The sequence below is a fragment of the Microtus pennsylvanicus genome, chromosome 16 (assembly GCF_037038515.1).
Source record: "Microtus pennsylvanicus isolate mMicPen1 chromosome 16, mMicPen1.hap1, whole genome shotgun sequence".
In the NCBI taxonomy this organism is placed as follows: domain Eukaryota; kingdom Metazoa; phylum Chordata; class Mammalia; order Rodentia; family Cricetidae; genus Microtus; species Microtus pennsylvanicus.
The window spans coordinates 5,330,799-5,350,210 of NC_134594.1; the positions used below are offsets into that span (position 1 = coordinate 5,330,799).

The window sequence follows — 19,412 nt, forward strand, 5'->3', positions numbered from 1 at the left end:
CAGATAAAGGGTAACACCAGCTAACTCCTGCTCAATGCGGTCTCCTAGGTACAGGAAGTGATGTAGCCTAACTCCTGCTCAATGCGGTCTCCTAGGCGCAGGAAGTGATGAAGCCTAACTCCTGTTGGATCCCGTCTCCTAGGCGCAGGAAGTGACGCAGCTCCATTTCCCCTTCTCATGAGCATCAGAAGAGTTCTGAGCTGTGAGAGAGCATCCACCCGTGACTGGATGCTTCCTAGTGAGCTTGGCTGGGAAGCTCCTAGCAGTAGATTATATACGTGGTGTTCATAGATCCAAGTCTGAAAATGCCCCATGAGACTTGGGAAACTGAATAAAATGGAAAAATTACAAGCAAGTGTTCCCACAAAACATTCAGTCCTCTAATAACCCAAATTTCTCTTGAATAAGAGCAATTTTCCAGGAATGAAACCAGCATCTACATAGAGTATAATTAACATAACTGTCACTCGAATTAGTCCTTCGGAGAGGCTGCCGCTGAGTGGCGCCGTCCTCCCCAGCACTGACAAGAGCATTCCAGTCACTGTAGGAAGTCTCAGACACCAGGCTCCTTCCATTTCAGTCATCAGTATCTTTTGGAGACAAGGTATCGTGTAGCCCAGGCAAGCCCACAGTTCCTATACAGCCAAGGACAGTCTTGAGCTCCTGATCCTGTTTTACATTCCAAATGCTGAGATTCCGGGCATATCCTGCCATGCCAGGCCTTCCTCTTTGATTTCTATAAAATCCAGTGCAGCCTTAAATAGGTTACTGTCCCCACTCCTGGCTCAAAATAGAACATTAAAAAAAATTATGCTAGTTGCAAAAGCTATAGCATTAGTGAACAATTACCCTAGTTCTTTGTGTCCAACGTTCTTCGCCCTAAGCCTTTCAATTACTTTTTGACACTGAAAATAGATGAGAATTAACTCTGGCACAGTAGCAGGTGAGGGAGAGAACAGAGGCACATTGTTTGGATGAATACCAATCGTCAGTCATATTTGAGGTCTGGATATGATCAAATTTTCAATATTTGATTATTACTGACCTAGTAAATAGTAACATCCTTGTACCTATCCAACATTACAAATGAGTCCTAGAAATAAATTCTGAGTAATTCATGTTTCAGCCTTCCTAGGTACAGCAATCTTTACTGCAACTCTTAGCATCAGCAACTGAACATACTCTCTTTTCTAGTCTGCTGACACAGCTACCAAGAAGATTATTAAAGAGAAAAATGGGTAAAAGGAGGTCAGATCCAGTGAAGGTTGAGACAAGAAGATTGTGTGCTCAAGGCCAGCAAGATCTTGGCTCAAAAACATTTAAAAAAATAACAACTGCACAAGTAGACAGAAGGGATAAGCAGGAAGGGTGTGGAAATAGGTGGGGGTCAGTGGGGGTCACCCACCTCCTAAGGGCGGGCCATGGACTTATCTGAATGCCTTCCTAGTCCACAGATGAACCCCGTGAGCATGGAATGGATTTTAATGTAAGAACAATTGAACCTCTCTTTCTTAAAACTTGACAGCTGTGATTTTTTTTTCAAAATGAGTACTAAAAATATCCTTAATATTCATTTCATTCTTTCTGATGTACTCCAAAACATAAAATGAAAATATCTTGGTAAATGGATGAGCAACTTAATAAAAATAAAAAAGATAAAACCCAGACAGGTTATTAGTGATAACAGATATATCTTATAGTCTTATAAGTTAGCTGTAGAGAATGAAGAAATGCAAAGAACAAAGAAAAATATAAAAGAGAAAAGAGAACCCTAACGTCTGTGTGCATCCTATATGTTATCCAGATGAGAAAAACTAAACTTCTGTCATCCTAAGTACAGACAGAGTATGGAGAACATTATATTACAATCATGGAGCGGCCTGGTCACAGAACCACACCAAATGGCCTAACATGATATTTAAAATGTGATACAGGAGGTCTTTAATCCATTTGGACTGGAGTTTTGTGCATGGCGATAGATATGGATCTATTTTCATGTCAGTTATGTTAGGCCTTAGCCAAAGTTGGTTGCTTCAACGCTGCAAATGTGACTTTGGGTGATTGCCCAGGTAGCCAGTTGTCTCTGTGATTTGTTGCATGTTTTGGAAGTTGTTTTACTGAACTTCCTAATTATCCAGGTAACATTATTTCCCTTCTCAGATCTTCGATGGGGCTGAAAACTATATAAATGTAGTTACTTTTCTCTCATGAGTTGGCCAAGTTATTTATTATACAAGACCTAAGCTATTTAGAATAGGATATTTGTACTTATTGTATATAATTTCGTAGTAGGTTTAGAACTCTCTTACTTAAACAAAAGGGGGAGGTGTTGCAGGAGCTCCTCCCACTCCTTCAGCCAATAGCTGCTGAGATACCAGCCCATTGGGGCATGGTCTCTCTCCCTTTAAAAAAGCGACCACTTTCCTCTCCTCTCTCTCTTACTTCCTGCTCTGCTTCTGGCGACTGGACTCCCTTCCTGATTGGGCAGAGGGCTGTTGTCTGGGACAGTGATCTGTAAGTTTTTTCCCCTTTAAATAAATAACCATTCTATTAATCATAATTCCAAACTGGTGTGGGATTGTTGTGAATTACACCTTCGCCTTCATCCAACCCAAAGAAAAACATATAGGCATCCTCCTGAATATTAACCTTCATCAGGCGATGAAAGGAGACAGAGACAGAGACCCACATTGGAGTACCGGACAGAAATCTCAAGGTCCAAATCAGGAGCAGAAGGAGAGAGAGCACGAGCAAGGAACTCAGGACCGCGAGGGGTGCACCCACACACTGAGACAATGGGGATGTTCTATCAGGAACTCACCAAGGCCAGCTGGCCTGGGTCTGAAAAAGCATGGGATAAAACCGGACTTGCTGAACATAGCGGACAATGAGGACTGAGAACTCAAGAACAATGGCAATGGGTTTTTGATCCTACTGCACATACTGGCTTTGTGGGAGCCTAGGCAGTTTGGATGCTCACCTTACTAGACCTGGATGGAGGTGGGTGGTCCTTGGACTTCCCACAGGGCAGGGAACCCTGATTGCTCTTTGGGCTGACGAGGGAGGGGGACTTAATTGGGGGAGGGAGAGGGAAATGGGAGGCGGTGGCGGTGAAGAGACAGAAATCTTAAATAAATAAATAAATAAATAAGTAAGTAAGTAAGTAAATAAATAAATAGAAAAAATGTGATACAGGAAACAAGCATATGTACTTTACAGTATCAGGCAACTGGGAAGTCGAAATGTCAACAACAGAGCTTTCTTTGGGGGAAATATTAATGTGGTGGGGACTACCTAACTCAAAAGAGACAGTTTTGCTTTCAATCATGAGACCACTACAGCCAGAGGTTAAAATACAACAACAACATTTCACATACATGTAATTCTTCTCTGAGCTGAAAACATCATTTTGAAATCAAAGGCATTCTGAGAATTTGAGTCACTGTCCCATGGAGTAAGTAGTAATGATATTGTCAATTTACTTAAAACAAACAACTTGGCAGTTGAGTAACTCAGGCACTGATAGTCCCATTGCACTTACCATCATCTTCCCAAGAGAGTTCCTAAGAAAGAGATCTTGATCCCCTATGAGACTCTTCGGAGCAATACTGCACCAAAAGAGATTGTCCCAAAGGACTACATATTGATTTTTAAAATGTGCTTGGCAAGGCACTCAAATAGTTTTGAGGAACTCAGTGAACCAAAACTATGGTGGCTTCCCTACCCTCTTACTCTAAGACGCTCACTGTTCTCATTTGTCTTTCCAAGTAACAGGAAGAGGTGAGTGGAAGTTCACCGTATGAAGTAGGTCGTAAATGCACTTAAGAAAGACTTGTTCAAAAGATATTGGTAGATCTGGTTCTTCCACACACTTTCCCCATGTCCCTCTCATGGGGATTCGGATAAATCCACAACGCAAGAGTGAGACTTCATGGAAGAACTAACTATACAAATTCTTTCTACTATGTGTAAAGGTAACCTGAGAGAGATTTCAGTTTTCAGAGGACTTAAGAGAATCATGCCAACTCGTCAGAGCAAAGTAACCCAGGGACAAAGGACATGTGTTCATTTCCTCTGTAAGTCTAAATTTTCAACTTAAAACCCAAAATTGGAAAAATTCTGATTCTAGGTTTTAAATGTATCAAAATTCTAAAACATGGTGTAAACCACATTGAATTGACATTCTGAACATGCTGCTATTCTTAAACTCTATTAAACAATCATTTATTTATTTGTTTTGGATAGGGTGTCAGCAGTTCAGATTGGCTCTCAACTTAGCACACTTCGGAAGGTAACCTTTTTGCCTCTGTCTCTGAGAGCTGTGATTATAGGCAAACACCCTCACACTCAGCTTATGCCGGGGCTCAAACCCAGAGTTTCATCAACGCTAGGTAATCACACTTTTTTGAGATCTAAGCTACCTGGTTAGCTTACTGAGCTAGAGCATCTCAGATGCCATATCCGTTTGCTCAACTGCACAGAGGAAGTTAGTGAAACAGAAGATGCTATACACTCAGGTTATGTCATGTCCAGGTAATCACTCCATCCACCATTTCCAGCCAACAACAAAGTAATCTAGATTGCACAGCAGGCTGAGTGGGTTCAGACACAGAGACAATGGTCTATCGCAACTCCCTCCTTGGGCCCACAGAGAGCCCCAATGTGCAGGAAACAGAGGACATTTGTGCTGATAGCTGGTGTCTGGCCCTCTGAAGCACCTTCCTCACCTGTCCCTGACCTCCACTGCCCTATCACTCTGACCCAGACAGCAGGAGGCCTGGCTCCTCTGTACTCTGACAAGAAGCAATTCTCATATCAGGAAAATGTCTTTTTTTCCATAATCCTGAAGATTCTCAAACCCCTCGGTGAGTGTCTGCAATCACACAGAGAGCTCACGGCCTCTGCTCTTACCAATCCCCATTCTATACACAGAAGAAGATGAAGCTATGAGAGCTTTCGTGCCCAAGGCTGCAAGGCTCCCACATGACAGCGACAGGCTGAAAGGAAACCTCAATCCATGAAACGCCAATTCTAAGTGAGTTTGCTTCTAAATACAACACACTGCTGGAGATGATGGCCTCTACCCCAGTTACGCTCAGAATATACTTCAGCAAGAGCAATGTCTCAGTCCAATTGAAAGCTGCACATATACCAGAAAGACACCGTATCATTGCATCTACATGCTGTTTAAAGGGATCTAGGAGATGGCATGCGCTTTGCCGTCATCTAAATGCTGCTCTGATCAGTGTCCAAGAAAGTAAAGCGGCGGAGAAAATAACACAGGTCTGCAGAGCTTGGTGCTAAGTGTGGGGAAACTCCACCAACTCTGCCCTCACCCTTCCATGAACACCGACTTGCAGAGGAAAAGCAGAGGAGTTCTTGTATGTTGTACCTCTGTTTGAAATCTGAGAGGCTCTAAGCATGACGTAATGGGTTAAGATCCAGAAACTGACATGGAAAAGCATCGGTGTCTTGCCTGTTAAGAGACTGTTCCAGGCTGTGGTGGTGCATGCCTTTATCCCAGCACTTGGGGGACAGAGGCAGGAGGATCTCTGTGAGTCTGAGGCCAGCTTGCCTGCTTGGTCTACAGAGCAAGTTCCAGGAGAGCCAGGGCTACATAGTGAAACCCAGACTCAAAAAAGAAAAAAAAATGTCACATGGTTAGCATCTTTAAAATTTTACACTGTAACTAAATACAGGGAGGAGAGAAGGCTAAGGCAAAGGGACATGGCAACTTGACAAGGACACAACTGGCTGCTGAGTTTGGGCTGCCAGTTTCCTCTCTGTGGAGCTTTTAAGTTTTTCTTCATAGAGGTGAAGCTAGCACACCAGTAATGGTGGGGGATGGGCATGCTGCGGCCTTACAGAATCCCTCACAGTTTGGACATAGTTTGGTCCCTCTAGGACCTCACAGAAGAATGGCCCAGTCAGGAAGTTCACATCTGAGCATTACCGTCTGTCTCTCAATCTTCTTCTTCATCCCACAAAGACTAGTCCCTGTGTCAGCTGGGCCCTCACCACAGCCTGCCCGAGGCTGCCCAGGCTGAGGGGCTGGAGCTGGCCACCAATGCAAGACGGAGATGGAAATGGTGGTGCCAGCCGCTGTTTCCCGCTGAGGAGAAAGCTTTTAGCTCTGCTCCAGGGATGCAAACTGTCCTCCGAAAGACTAAAAGCTCTTCGGGCTTGTTCAGACTATTTTCACTTTCCAGACTCTACTTGGCAGAACAAATGGGTGAATTCCAGGGACCTGAGCTCACTTTGAATGCTTTTTCATGTTTTCTTGGTATCTTTGCCATGTTCAAGATTTACAGGAGGCAGAAGGCAAGCAAACACTCGGGATTTCCATCAGCGGCAGAGGTATGCATGGAACACCCTGAAAAGCTACAGTTCCAGTGCAGAGGGGGCAGTTAGTCTCCTCCTCCTCCTCTTTCACATGTGTGTATGCACATCCACACGTGCAGAGGCAGCCCAAAGTTGGTGTCTTCCTCAGTCGCTCTCCATTTTATATACTGAAGGAAGCGTTTCCCAGTTGAACTCTGAGGTCACTGGTTGGCTAGCCTAGCAAGTCCTCTTGGGAAACTGTCACCTCCATTACAATGCTGAGATTAAACATGGCAGCCACACCTGCCTGGCTTTTTCACATGGTGTCTGCTCTCAGATTTGGGTAGCAAGAGCCTTATCCACTGAGCCATTCCCCCAGCACTTGATATTTCTTATTACGAGGAAGTCAACTTGCATGGTAATTTGGGGTAAAAAGACCACTCCCCTCCATGTGTGCTTGTGTGTGCTCTGTTTGTGCGTGTGGGTTCCAGTTTAAGACAGACTCTCTCGATGCATCTCAGGCTAGTCGTCCATCCCCTCCTGGAGAGTACCCCGTTTCTACCTCCCAGGTGCATGTTATTATCCCAAGAGTTAAGTAGGTTCTGAGGACTTGAGGACAGGTGCTCACACTTGCTTGGTCACTGAGCCATTTTCCCAGCTCATGTACACTATCTGAGCAGTGACTGAAAAACATAGGAAGAGAAAAAGATGTCAAGAAGGACCACCCCAGTAAACAGCTGAAATCTAAGCAGTAGATAATGGGGTGTACTGTGGGGGCAGAAGTCACTGATGAAGGAGGAAGGTCAGGAATAACACCCTCCTCCTTGGTGTTCATGCCAGGAGTCTCTCTCTCTGTCTGTCTCTCTCGAGTGGAATCTGCTCTGAAACATACCTGAGTCTTGGGATTCTTATTCATTCCAATGGTCAAATGCCGAAACTAGGCCTGTGTCTGACTCCTCTGTTTGGATTCTTACCATTGTGTCTTCCCCAGAGGTCACAGTGTCAGCTGCCACTCCTATCTTAGCAACACAACAGGATTTCTCCACCATTAATGCATCACTCCACAGAACACATTTCATTTCAACTGAACGATGAATTTTTAGATGCCTCTCACCTCTCTCGACCTGTTCCTACTTCCTTACCCTCGCCACTCTGAATCATGATCAAACTCGATGGCGTTCACCAAGCCACTGTCTGTCCAGCTAAGTGCTGACCATCACTTGGAGTGCCCACTGAGCAGAGGGCAGGCAAGGGCGGGTGATCACTTGAAGTACGAAGCCAGCCTGGTCTATGTATTGAGTTCCAGGCCCGTCAGAGCTACAGAACAAGAAACACTGACCGCTAACTAGGTGGGGGGCGAGATACCCGCTGAGCCTTCTTGCAGGCCCTGTGATTTTTATTTTCTGGTTGTGCCATGTGGAGAGAAGGACCAAGCGATTCTGGAGGCCAAAGCTAACATAATGAGGGAAGGGTCATGGAGAGAGCAGCCCGATCTCATTCTGCCTCTATTCCTTGTGAAACGCTGGGTTCTTTGGGTCCAAAGCAAATGTGAGCTCACCACCACCTTAACAAACAACTGCTTTCTAAACACCAGCCAGGCCACAAGCTCCCCCCAACCATTCCACCCTCTTTCTCTCATAGGGCGTAAAACATGAAATGCCCAAAGACCCAGGAATGCCCATGAGTATTCCGTGGAGACGCCAACACAACGGCAGTTCTTCCACAGGGCGCTGATGCTCACATAGAGCAGAGAGCACACATGGGCACATGCACTGTGAGATAACTGCACACAGAGGAAGTTGTGTGTGTCGACAAAGTGAATCTGCAGCTGCGCTGCGTTCTGCACTACAACACCGCTTCATCCAATCAACCCTCCTCTTTCATCTTTGCCTATGATCTTTTGCTTGAATTTACTTTACTTACTTCTGTTCTAAGTACCTACATCACTTCTGGCAAATCTAGACAACATGAACATTCCCTTTTCACATTTGGGTGAAAAAAATCTTCCTTTGAATAATCTATATTTGTGTGTGTGTGTGAAAGAGAGAGAGACAGAGACAGAGAGAGACAGAGAGTGAGAGAATAACTCTCTTCTTTGGTTGAAATCAAGTATTGTTAATAAAATATCCCTTCTTATATTTAATTTGACACATTATTTCACAATCATAATCAAATAATGTGTCAATCAGGACATAAAATAGTTTAAAATAGGAAAACCAATTCTAAACAGCAACTGTAGCATGATTTGACTGAGTTATTTTAACACGTGGTATGAACCTAAAATCCACAAAACATGGGCGAATGAGCTGGGAAGACAGCTGTGCCCTGGAACACTCCAACAGGAAGCCCCATGCCTCAGAGGAAAGAGTATTTCACAGCCCAGACACAGCACCTCCACTTAGGAGCTGTGTAAAAGATTCTCAACTCGGAGTCTCTTTCACACGCCATCTGTTTGTGTCTTCATTAATAACTGTCCACGTGCAATGATTGCAGGACTCAGCGACAATGCAGAAGATGCTAAGGAGAACATGAAAAGGATTCACACCACCCTCGCAGGCTGTCTCAGCACTGCGCTCTTGAGACGTGACAGCTTCTCGATTGTGAAGGGCCTCCAGGGAAACTCCACCTCCCAGCCTGCCTTCTTCTTACAGGTGCCCATCTTCAGACAGGCAGACACACAGAACTTCTGCCTTTTCCCGCCACAAATGTCGTCACAGCCACAGTCACTGGTTTATGGACATAAGGAAATGGACTAGAGAGAAGACAGAGCAATAGTTCCCAACCTGTGGGTCTCGGCCCCTTGGTTGGGGGCAACCCTTTCACAGTGGTCACCTAAGATCATTGGAAAACAGATATTCACATTACGATTGATAACAGGAGCAAAATTATAGTTAAGAAGTAGCAATGAAAATAATTTTATGGCTGGGGAATCAGCACAACATGAGCAGCTGCACTCAGGAACCCAGCATGAGGAAAGGAGAGACCCACTGGTTTAGAGGACACCCTGCCTGTTGTGCAAGCGTGAGGATGCGAATCTGAATTCAAGCGCCAGGCATGGACATACACACACCTGCACACACTCACACGTATGCACGCACACCCGCACACACTCACACGTATGCACGCACATTCCCACACACTCACACGTATGCACGCACACCTGCACACACTCACACGTACGCACGCACACCCCCACACACTCACACGTACACATGCACATCCCCACACACTCACACGTATGCACGCACACCTCTAACACGAGTGCCGTGGAGCATGGGACAAAAGGATCACTGGGGCTTCCTGGATGCTGGCCTAGCTCCAGGTTTAGCGGAAAGCCCTGTCTGAAAGGAATAAGGTGGAGAGAACAAGCCAGGCACTCAGTGCCCTCCTCTGGCCTCTGCAGTGCACTTAGAGAAGCAATCACAGACATGAGCGCATATACCATACATACCACATTCACATATACACAGTCACACACATATACACACAATGGGCTGGGCCAAATAATCTATCTAAGTCTGAGATTTGTCCATCTTTGCCTGCCAGTATTTATTTAGATTTATAAATTCATAGAGTTGTCAAAATGTTAACTGCTATTTTATTTATATCTTGCATGTCTATATGTTTTTCAGCCATATATATGCATGTCTAATATGTCTCTCAGCCTTCTATATACCTACAGAAAAAGGCTGCTTTTTTTCTCTTGTTGCAATAAAAATGATCACCTCTAAATTTCACCTAAAATATAAATAAAGATAAGCATGCCCTGTCCCCAGCCCCAAAGATCTATCTCCACAAGATTAGGCTACAATGTATACATGGCCTTCTGAGCGGCTGTCTCTGCACATGGTGAGCCTAACCCTGCCGTCTCTTTGGTCTGGGAATGGTGAGAAGATGCCAGTGGACATGCAGGGACCCCTGTCTGAAGCTAAACAGGGATACCCTCCTGCCATGCACGGCCAGCTTCACTACAACATAGCATAACTGCAGCTGTTTTCATGAGGGATTACAGTTAGGACATGCTGCTACAAAGAGATTCAATTCGATACCTTCCATAGCTGTCAATGCAGCATGAAGCAGCAGAAGGTGGCCAATGTGAAAACAATTCCCAACACTGTTTCTGAGATGAAGTGTGATGAAAAATTCACAGAAATAAATAACACTACAGTAGTCTTTCCCTATTAAGAGAGGGATAAGGTCAACTCAACGGTTTCCAGGAAAAGTCATCCATCATGAGATCAAGTTCCCCTGTAACAGACGGGACCCTGAAAATGCCCATGTCTCCACACTACCTTGCAAGTCCGAATCACTGGACTTTGGGCTGCTTCTGGCTCTTCGCTCCGTCTTTTTGATCCCAGGTCCACCTCCGCTTCCACCTCCCACGCCTCCACTGCTTCCAGCGCTGTGGCCCTTCCCATAACCATTGTATACTGTTGCACAGCTGCTCTTATAGATGGTGGAAGGTGGGCTGTTGAGACGGTTCTGGCGGTCAATCTGGCGGTCCTTCAGCTTTTTGTGCGGTGGCTTGCTGTACTGGTCTTCTCGGGTGATGTAGCTTGACATTCCATAAAGTGGGATAATTTCTAGAACGAATGTGGGTAACAGACACGAGCTCAGTTGGCATCGACCACAGTGAGTGATGAAAAAGGTCAAGTAACCTGACCCCTGAGGAAGCAATGCACACAACTACTGTATACATTACAAAACATACTTAGACCATGAGGACACAGCACACGTTCATAGGATCAGCATTCCTTCCCAAATAGTCAAGGTATCATCAGTTATTAAACACAACACAGTGCACTTAGAACTTCCCATAAATTATGGAGAAAGAAGAAGACAAGGTTATTCCCAAAGAATTCCTTGGCTGGTGAATATATAACTAAATCTGACCCTGCCTTTCTTGATATCTTCAGCAGATGCAACACACAGAAGAAATGAAATACCCTTTACATGTATACACGCTAATAACATTTAAAGTATGACTATCTTTAGAGATACAACCGTGTTTCTACTGAAAAGCACAGAGTTAGCATGATATAAAAAGATATTTGGGGCATATCTTTTTTTCATGTGTGTACCACATGTGTGCAGGTAGCATGGAGGCCAGAATCCAGGCTGGACCACCTAGAACTGGAACCAAACACTGGTCCTCTGCAGGCTGGGGAGGTGCTCTGTACCACTGGGCCCCTCTCCGGCCCCAGGACATGTCACACATGGTATTTTAAATTATGTTTTGGCCTCAACAGAAAACGACAACATATAACATAGATGACATTTCCTTATCTCTTTCAGGAATAAAATAGCTTCCCAAATATACAGTAACTATAAATCATATGTCACTGTAGGAATAAAAAGAGAGGACTACCCAGAATTTCTAGATATGAGCGACCTAAAGCCGGACATGCTGAGCAGAAACACACAGGAAACTACATAATTCACCTAATTATAAAAGTACCGCTTCGGTTCTTCAGAGGGAAAACCCCACTGTTCATGTCCTGCCTGTTCACACAGCTTACTTACATCTTTACAAGACAGCCAGTGTGGACTAGAGAATGTCAGACACCGAGCACAGCCATATTTAGAAAGAATGTGTTTAAATTAACTATACTAACATATGTAGAAGCTGGCAACTGTTCTAAACGGCACAAGCATTGCACTCGAGAGTTAAAGAAGGCACTGTGCATACTAATATAAGAACCATTTAAGACAGGGTAAGAATCTTCTAGACATTCATGGTTCCGGGAGTTAATGTTTAATTGCCTTGAGGTATACGCACTGAGAAATCAGATGTTTCTGTGATATGAAGACTTTATCGCCATCTTTAATTGAAGCTAAAGACGGCACCCTCATTATCTGTGTTGCGGTTCTGCGTTACTCTGATGAACTTAGATCAAAGCACACCGTGAAATGTGTGGCAGCGCTGACTTAATTCTAATGATGTTTGAAATCATAGTTTTACCTTGCCTAAGATTTTAGAGCCATGGTTATCCAAGAGTAACTACCAGGCACCCTAGAGGGCATCGTCAGACTGTGAGTCAGAGACCAGGACTCTGCAGGACGTCAGGGAGGTCACAGCCGACCAGACCTGCTGGAACTCTCAGCATTCCACATGGACTATGACAAAGCACTAAATACCTCTTCACACACTAATGAACTGAGTGAGCTGGTACGTGCCTACAATCTCAACACCTGGCTGGCAGAGGCAGGAGGATTGCTGGGAGCTTAACTCCATAGTGAGACCATATCTAAAAAAGGTTAACAAGTTTTTTTCTAAATGTCTTCATAACATGCTTGATTGGCGGGGGCAGGGCTTATGCCATTAAGAAAATAGAGATCAAATTAGTAAATGATTGATGTGGGTGGGGATATTTACCTCGTGTTTGGCTGTGACCTTCCTACACTCCTTTATGAAAGCATGTTAAACTTCCTCTGATTAACTACCAAAACAAACAAAATAATCACATTTCATTCCCAAGCCACAATAGGATATTTAATTAAGATACTCATCTCAGGTTTCTCTTTTGTTCATAATAATAACAGACAATTGACAATGCGAGCTGAACAGAAAGGAGACCATGGGTAAAAGAGCGTTGCTGTGGTAAATGCGCAGGGGAAACTCGCTCAGAATTCCTCTGAACTGACAGAACACACGTTTAAAGCGGCACATGCTCCAATCAGAGTGAGAAGAGCCTTCGCAAAGTCCTAGAGCCAAAGTCTCATTTCGTCCTCCCTCTTCTCCGGCTGCCGAGTGTCCAATCAGACAGTCACAGCTTCAGACTAAATCCACACAGGAACTTTGAAAGACACAATGCCGAGAACTCTGAGACTCTCTTCCTTTCAATGTAAGTATTTGCCTAACAACCAGAGACACTGTGGTCAGGGTAATGGCTAGTCTCAAACTCAAACCAGCTGCGGGACGGCCTCACCAGCAGCAAGATGACTGCTGAGTTCTGCCAAGATAGATCTTTCCGAAAACCCAAAGGATGTGCAGACTTCACAATCTTCTGACCTTTAAAATGGGGCAAAAATCATTTCAATTTCCCTTGTACTGACAGACGATGGTGATGCCAAGGAAATATTGGGGCCCAGCTCTGCCTGAGGCCACCGTTAAAAACCACTCATCAACAGGAACACAGGGCAGCTGGCTGCCTCACTTCCAGAATAAAGAGGAGCTGTCCTACTCCTTGTTCTTGGTGGGGCAGCAGCAAGAAAGAGCCGTGACCCAACCAAGTCAAAGGACTCGTATGAGACAGAACCCAAGACAAAGGAAGCCTGGGACGGCCAGTGGAGTTTCGTACCAGTTAGGTCTCTTTCCACCTTGCTTATCCACAGGAGACGAGGCGAGGAGGCCACACAAGTTACTGCAGTGTACCCAGTTTCCACAGATGCCAGCTGTAACGGACTCACCTTGCTCACTATATATTGTCGGGGGGAGGTGGTGCTGGGGGAAGAACTGTGGCGGCATATCTCCGGGAACGGTGACAGGCGGGTAATAAGCCGTGTGCGAGTTCTGAAGGAAGTGCGGGTGGTGACTCAGATACGGGGGCAGGTGATGGGTTGGAGACATGGCTGAGGGGTAGCTTGGTGGGTAACACTCAGGAGACTGGGGTGTAACCACCACCCGGCGGACTCCAGTACTGTCTTCAATCACCTAAGGAAGGAGACAAAAGGACTGGATGTAATACAGACTATTAACAATCACACCCATGGATACGAAAGTATTAATAACTCCCCTACTAATTATACAAAGGAATTAGTTACTTCCCCATTAATTAAACGATTCCAACTCCACGAAACATTTAGCAAAAATCATTATCTTGCTAGTAATTCTTGTTTTATCATAAAATGTTTATGGTCATAACACTTTTACTGGACAAGTAACTGAGCATGTGTATAAACAGATGCTAGGAGTAACTTTGTACATAACCATAAACTCAATGGGTTTGCAGGAAGAGATTCTATGGGTCATGCAGAACGCTTCCAGGGCTGGGCTTCTGGACCTAGCTGAGAACATAAAGCCTATTTCCGCTTTGGTACACACAGGTCCACGGATATTAGGAAACAAGCCATGGAAATAAACTAAAGTACCATTTACCTAGACTAAGGAGGAGGAAAAAAATGATCCTGACCAACAAATAACTTAGGCAATGGCCAATCAGGATGGTCAAAGGTGTACCTAGCTGTCCTGATTTCACCAAGAACTCTGGCAGACGAGACCTTTCAGGACAACCTATCCTGGTCAACCTCCCACTCGAGGAAGGCAACTAGAGAAGAAGAACCTGAGAAAGCTAATGGTACCTGGCCAGTGCTGAGCTACCATTTTAACCCCAACTATCCTGATACAACCCAGGGAAGGACGAAGTCCATGTAACAGGCACCGCTACGACCAGCAGAGCCGTGAGCCAAGGAAGGGAAATCAGGAAATGTCAGCACTGCAGAAGGCTACAGGGGTCTAAAAGAACCGCAGGGCTGAAGGCTATGGCTCAGTTACAGAGGAAGAGGCCTGGCTGTGGTCAAATTAAAGAAAAACAGGATATACACACACTCATGTACACACTGTTAAACTGGAATCCAGGACCAGGCTCACAAATACTTGAGAGAATCAATTTAAGAAAATGAGGCACACATTCTGATAGGCTTTATTTTTGGTTTCTTTTTCTTTAATGCTTGAATTTGAATCTCTGTATTAAAATAGATTTTTGCATTGCATCTCAAGAAGTTGCTAAGAGGACAAAATAATTTGTGTCTAACAACAAAAACATACTCTATGCTTAGTTTCATGAAAAAAAATAACAAAACAAAAACAACAACAAGAGTATTGCTAAAGTATTGGTGAGTCTCTCAGTGTGTAGTCTACATGTTAGTGCACTAAGTAATTCTGACTTGAATTAACAGGCACTGGCCAGTGTTTAAGAACACAGGAGGTTGCAGAGATAGCTGGATGGTTAAGAGCACTTGCTGCGCTTGCAGAGGACCCAGGTTTATTTTCCAGCATCCTCATAGCTGTTCATAAGAGCCTAGACTCGAGCTCCAGGGATTAGATGCCGTCTTCGGACCCCGTGGGCATCTGCATACACAAGTCGCACATAAACACACACAGGCTCATATACGTGCACATAAAATTAACAAGAAACTTTCTAAACACGAATATTCCATTACAGTCAACATGCACTCCCAGAAACTGAGGCTCTGACTCATTTCCAGCTAGCACCCAGGGCAACCCTTCCTGTCCTTACAGTTGTGAATGAAGTTATCCACTTCCGGGGCACGGCCTGCTAATCATATCACGTTACTTCTGACCATGCAGCTGGAATTTACAAACCCATGTGAAGGAGGGTTTAGGCCAGGACACTGAAAAGCGCGGGGACAGACTGACAGAATCTTGTTCTCAGTCTAAGACACAGAGCACAAATGCTCTTCTCTAGAACATACTTCCTACAACTGCATGTCACACCCGTGCTGGAGATGTGTCTTACCAGTAATACAAAAAACGGCTACCCCAGGGCTCACTCTCCCTCCCTGCCTTCCAGCAGCTACTAGAAAAAGGGGAAGGCACACAGAAGGTGCTCCATTTTCATAAAACATTCCCCGAAGTTCAAAGAAGCAAAGAACTTCCCAGCAGGTCCACATTCCCTCCAGGTGCAGCCACATGGGCCTCACTGATGTAGGGAAGCTGACAGGGGCCACGTTCCACAGCAGTGACTGTAGTGAAATAATTTATCCTCAGCATTTTATAATTTCCGGCTTGCTATAAGCATATTTTTTCTAAAGTTTGTCAACAAGCTAAATGACACACAGATAAAAACCTGTCTTCTTTCCCACTTTTATAAGAACATGTGTCCTTAAAATATTGTTCCTAAAAATTAATAAAATAAGAGGCTGGAGAGACAGCTCAGAGGCTAAGAGCACTGGCTGTGCTTCCAAAGGTCCTGGGTTCAATTCCTGGCACCCACAAGGTGGCTCTGTAATGAAATCTGGTGCCCTCTTCTGGTATGCAGGCAGAACACTGTATATACGTAATAAATAAAGAAATCCTTTAAGAAATAACAATAATAAAATAAATTCACTCTGAAGAGTAAATTATCTTTATCTACACACACGACAGGTTTCTAGGCAGGAAAGTAAGTAGCGTTCTGAAGCTGCAAACTGATGTGCATATAAGCGCTGCCTGAAGTTCTCTGTTCTAATTATCCTGAACTTTCTGTGGTATTTGTGATACCTGCATGCACATATATAATAAGACACTTTCAAAAACCTGTTTTTACCCAAACAGACCTGTCTTTCATCCTCCCAAAATGAAGTATTAATTCTAAAGTAAGAATAAAAACCCAAAACCAAATAATGACAATTTGCCTGCTGCCATTTTATAACACAGATTATAGCACACTTTACTTATCAAATAATGACAATTTGCCTGCTGCTGTTTTATAACACAGATTATATATAACACAGATTATAGCACACTTTACTTCTCAAACTCAGCTGTGAACTCGACCTAAAGAAATTATTCTCAGGTTTCCCTAGAGAATAATGCAACTTCAGAAATGGTGGCAACATTATCTTTTGTTTAATAAAAGTAATTGTCATATATATGCATATATATTTCTAGTAGGAGAAATAAAACATCTGAGAAATTCAGTTCAAAATACTCAAGGCAACAAAATATACCTTCACTCTCCATACTTAATTATTGGAAAAAACAAACTTATTTCCTTTTGTGGGTGAATGAAATTACGGCAATGTCCGGAGGCAGACAAATCCCATATTCAATTCCCCAGTGACTTCCTGACACATATACCGCTGATAACCAATGAATATTCAAAGGAGAGGAGAAAACGGACCTGGGTTCTAATAAGTGCTATTACAAAAGCCCAAATACAATCATTTCAGAAATCAATGGCTCTACAGAAGTGCCACTCACACATCCCTGGGGAAGCAGGGAACTCTGGGAAAGGTGGATGTGTGCTCTGTCTCTGATGGCCACCTACTGTGAGCTGCGCTGTGCACCCGACCAACGTCCCTCTCTTGACTCGTGTGCTCAAGTGTTCCTGTTCAGGACGAGCCTCAGACTGTGTGTGCAGGGAGACGCTAACCCAGAGTGAGAGTAGGCCCACGGCAGACCCTGTGAAGTCACCTAGCAAATACACTCATTTATGGGGCAGAAACAGAGGCCTTGGAAAGTGTTCTGCCATCTTGGACTTTTAGCCTTCAGCAATACGGGACTTTAGGGGCAGCTTTAGTAAAAACCCATGGCACCTACAGGAGTCTTAGGGCAGGGTAGCTGAATCCGGGTCTCCTTTATCTTAAGTCTGTAAGCCTTCCCTGCTACGAAAAACAAAATGAAGTAAAACCAGGAAGTGCTCCGTTCATCTCATACACACAGCGTTCTTCCCTGGTCCACCGAAGAAAGCCAAGCTGACGGCCAACGGTGTCCTGATCTGATTACCATATCTCATCTGAAGTTAGAGAGTCTCACCCTGCCGAGCAGGTGCCCCATCACCGCCTCCTGAGAAGCAGCAGGTGACGGACTAGAGAGTCAGACAAGTGAGACTAGGAGCTGGGCATGCTTGCTGTCTTGTGCCAAAGGCAGAGTGGCCAGTGAGGTGCACCACATTAACGGGGAGCATCTGGTCCTACTTACACAAGTATTTGAGGACATATGACCAAAAGAACCATTAAAAAACACCCCCCCCCAAAAAAAACCAGACTAGTCTAGAGACAACAGCTGAGGGGATCTAGTGGAAGCAGTGTGCAGGGCGGGGGTGGAGCGTTAAGAGGGAAATTCCCAGCCCAATCCCAGCTGTCACACGGAAGCTCCCTGTGCACTGGAGACTTAGACTTGAGCTCGCTGTGTTAGACAAAGAGAGACAGAGCAGAGTGACGTTACCAAGCCGGGGGTCTTTACGATGGTCAACACATCACTTTACCATGAAATTACACAGAAATTCCGAAGGCTAGCCAGTCAATAGGCAATCAACCACTGAGAGTTAGGGCATGTGTGTTGTTAAGAGACATAAGAGGCTTCAAGACACAGCCAAATATACTAAGTCCCTGTAGCTGCTGTGCTTTAAGATCCTCAACCTGAAAGGAGGAAAGGACCTGGAACAGGGCAAGACATGTCCCATTATAAACCTGGTCACCATTACCATTCCCCGTGCCCATCGCCTCGCTAACCCAACAATCCCGAGACATGGAGATATAGCACAGAGCTGGAACAAGCAGGAGGTGCTTAAGGGAGGTCAAGGTAGCTCGCCAAACATGGAACTTACAGGAATAAAAATCAATTTTGATTCCAAGAGTTAGAATGGGCCTTGTAAAACACACGCACAGTTTAAGTGCCTTTTCTCTTAAAATAAAAGCGTTTCACTGGACTGCTTGCTGGGAATGTGAATAAACGCCTTTGTTCTCAAAAGCTTTCTTCCTACTCCCGCCAGCCTGCAGAGGTACAGAAGAAAGGGAGCTTGAAGGGCAGGAGGCAGAAAGCAAAGCAGAAGCCTGCGTCATGGTCAGGCAGGATCTAGGAGTGGACAGAGCAAAGGTTGCCCCACATCCAGACTGGGGTAGCAGGGAACACCCTGAGCTGCACACGCAGAAGCCTGGGACAGAGTGGGAAAGGAAAGGAAAGGAAAGGAAAGGAAAGGAAAGGAAAGGAAAGGAAAGGAAAGGAAAGGAAAGGAAAGGAAAGGAAAGGAAAGGAAAGGAAAGGAAAGGAAGCTAATTGACTGTAACAATCAAAAGCAGTGGTGATGACTTCTGCAATTTATGTATCAATTTATCACTTATAGAGTGCTCGGAACAGAACCTAACTCACAGTAATATACGGTGATCCTAAAGTCTATATGAAAAATCTTCAGGTGAGATCAAGCAATGTAATGTGAGGCGAGTCAGGTAGTCCATATCTTAGATAAAGTCCATATCTAAGTCTGACTAGATACATCACTCCATTTCTATGGGAAAAGTCAGACCAAATTCATCTAACAGTTATGGTACACCAAGGCACTGGGAACATGTAGATAGAATGGTCCCCTAAGTTTCCAGTCACTCCTAAAACAGAGCAATTGCTTCAGAATTAGCACTGCTTTATGGAA

At 44.5% G+C, this 19,412-nt stretch overlaps 1 protein-coding gene across 4 annotated transcripts in view; it reads right to left on the reverse strand.

Annotated features, from left to right (window-relative positions):
• Window positions 1-19,412, reverse strand: part of Fndc3b (fibronectin type III domain containing 3B) — a 291,727-nt gene that overhangs the window by 101,461 nt on the left and 170,854 nt on the right. For all 4 annotated transcript variants that reach the window (XM_075950510.1, XM_075950514.1, XM_075950511.1 and 1 more), the window contains exons 5-6: window positions 13,732-13,975; window positions 10,614-10,904 (exon numbers count right to left, since the gene is read on the reverse strand). In XM_075950510.1, coding sequence (XP_075806625.1) covers window positions 10,614-10,904; window positions 13,732-13,975 — 535 coding nt within the window. The remainder of the gene's footprint in view (window positions 1-10,613; window positions 10,905-13,731; window positions 13,976-19,412) is intronic.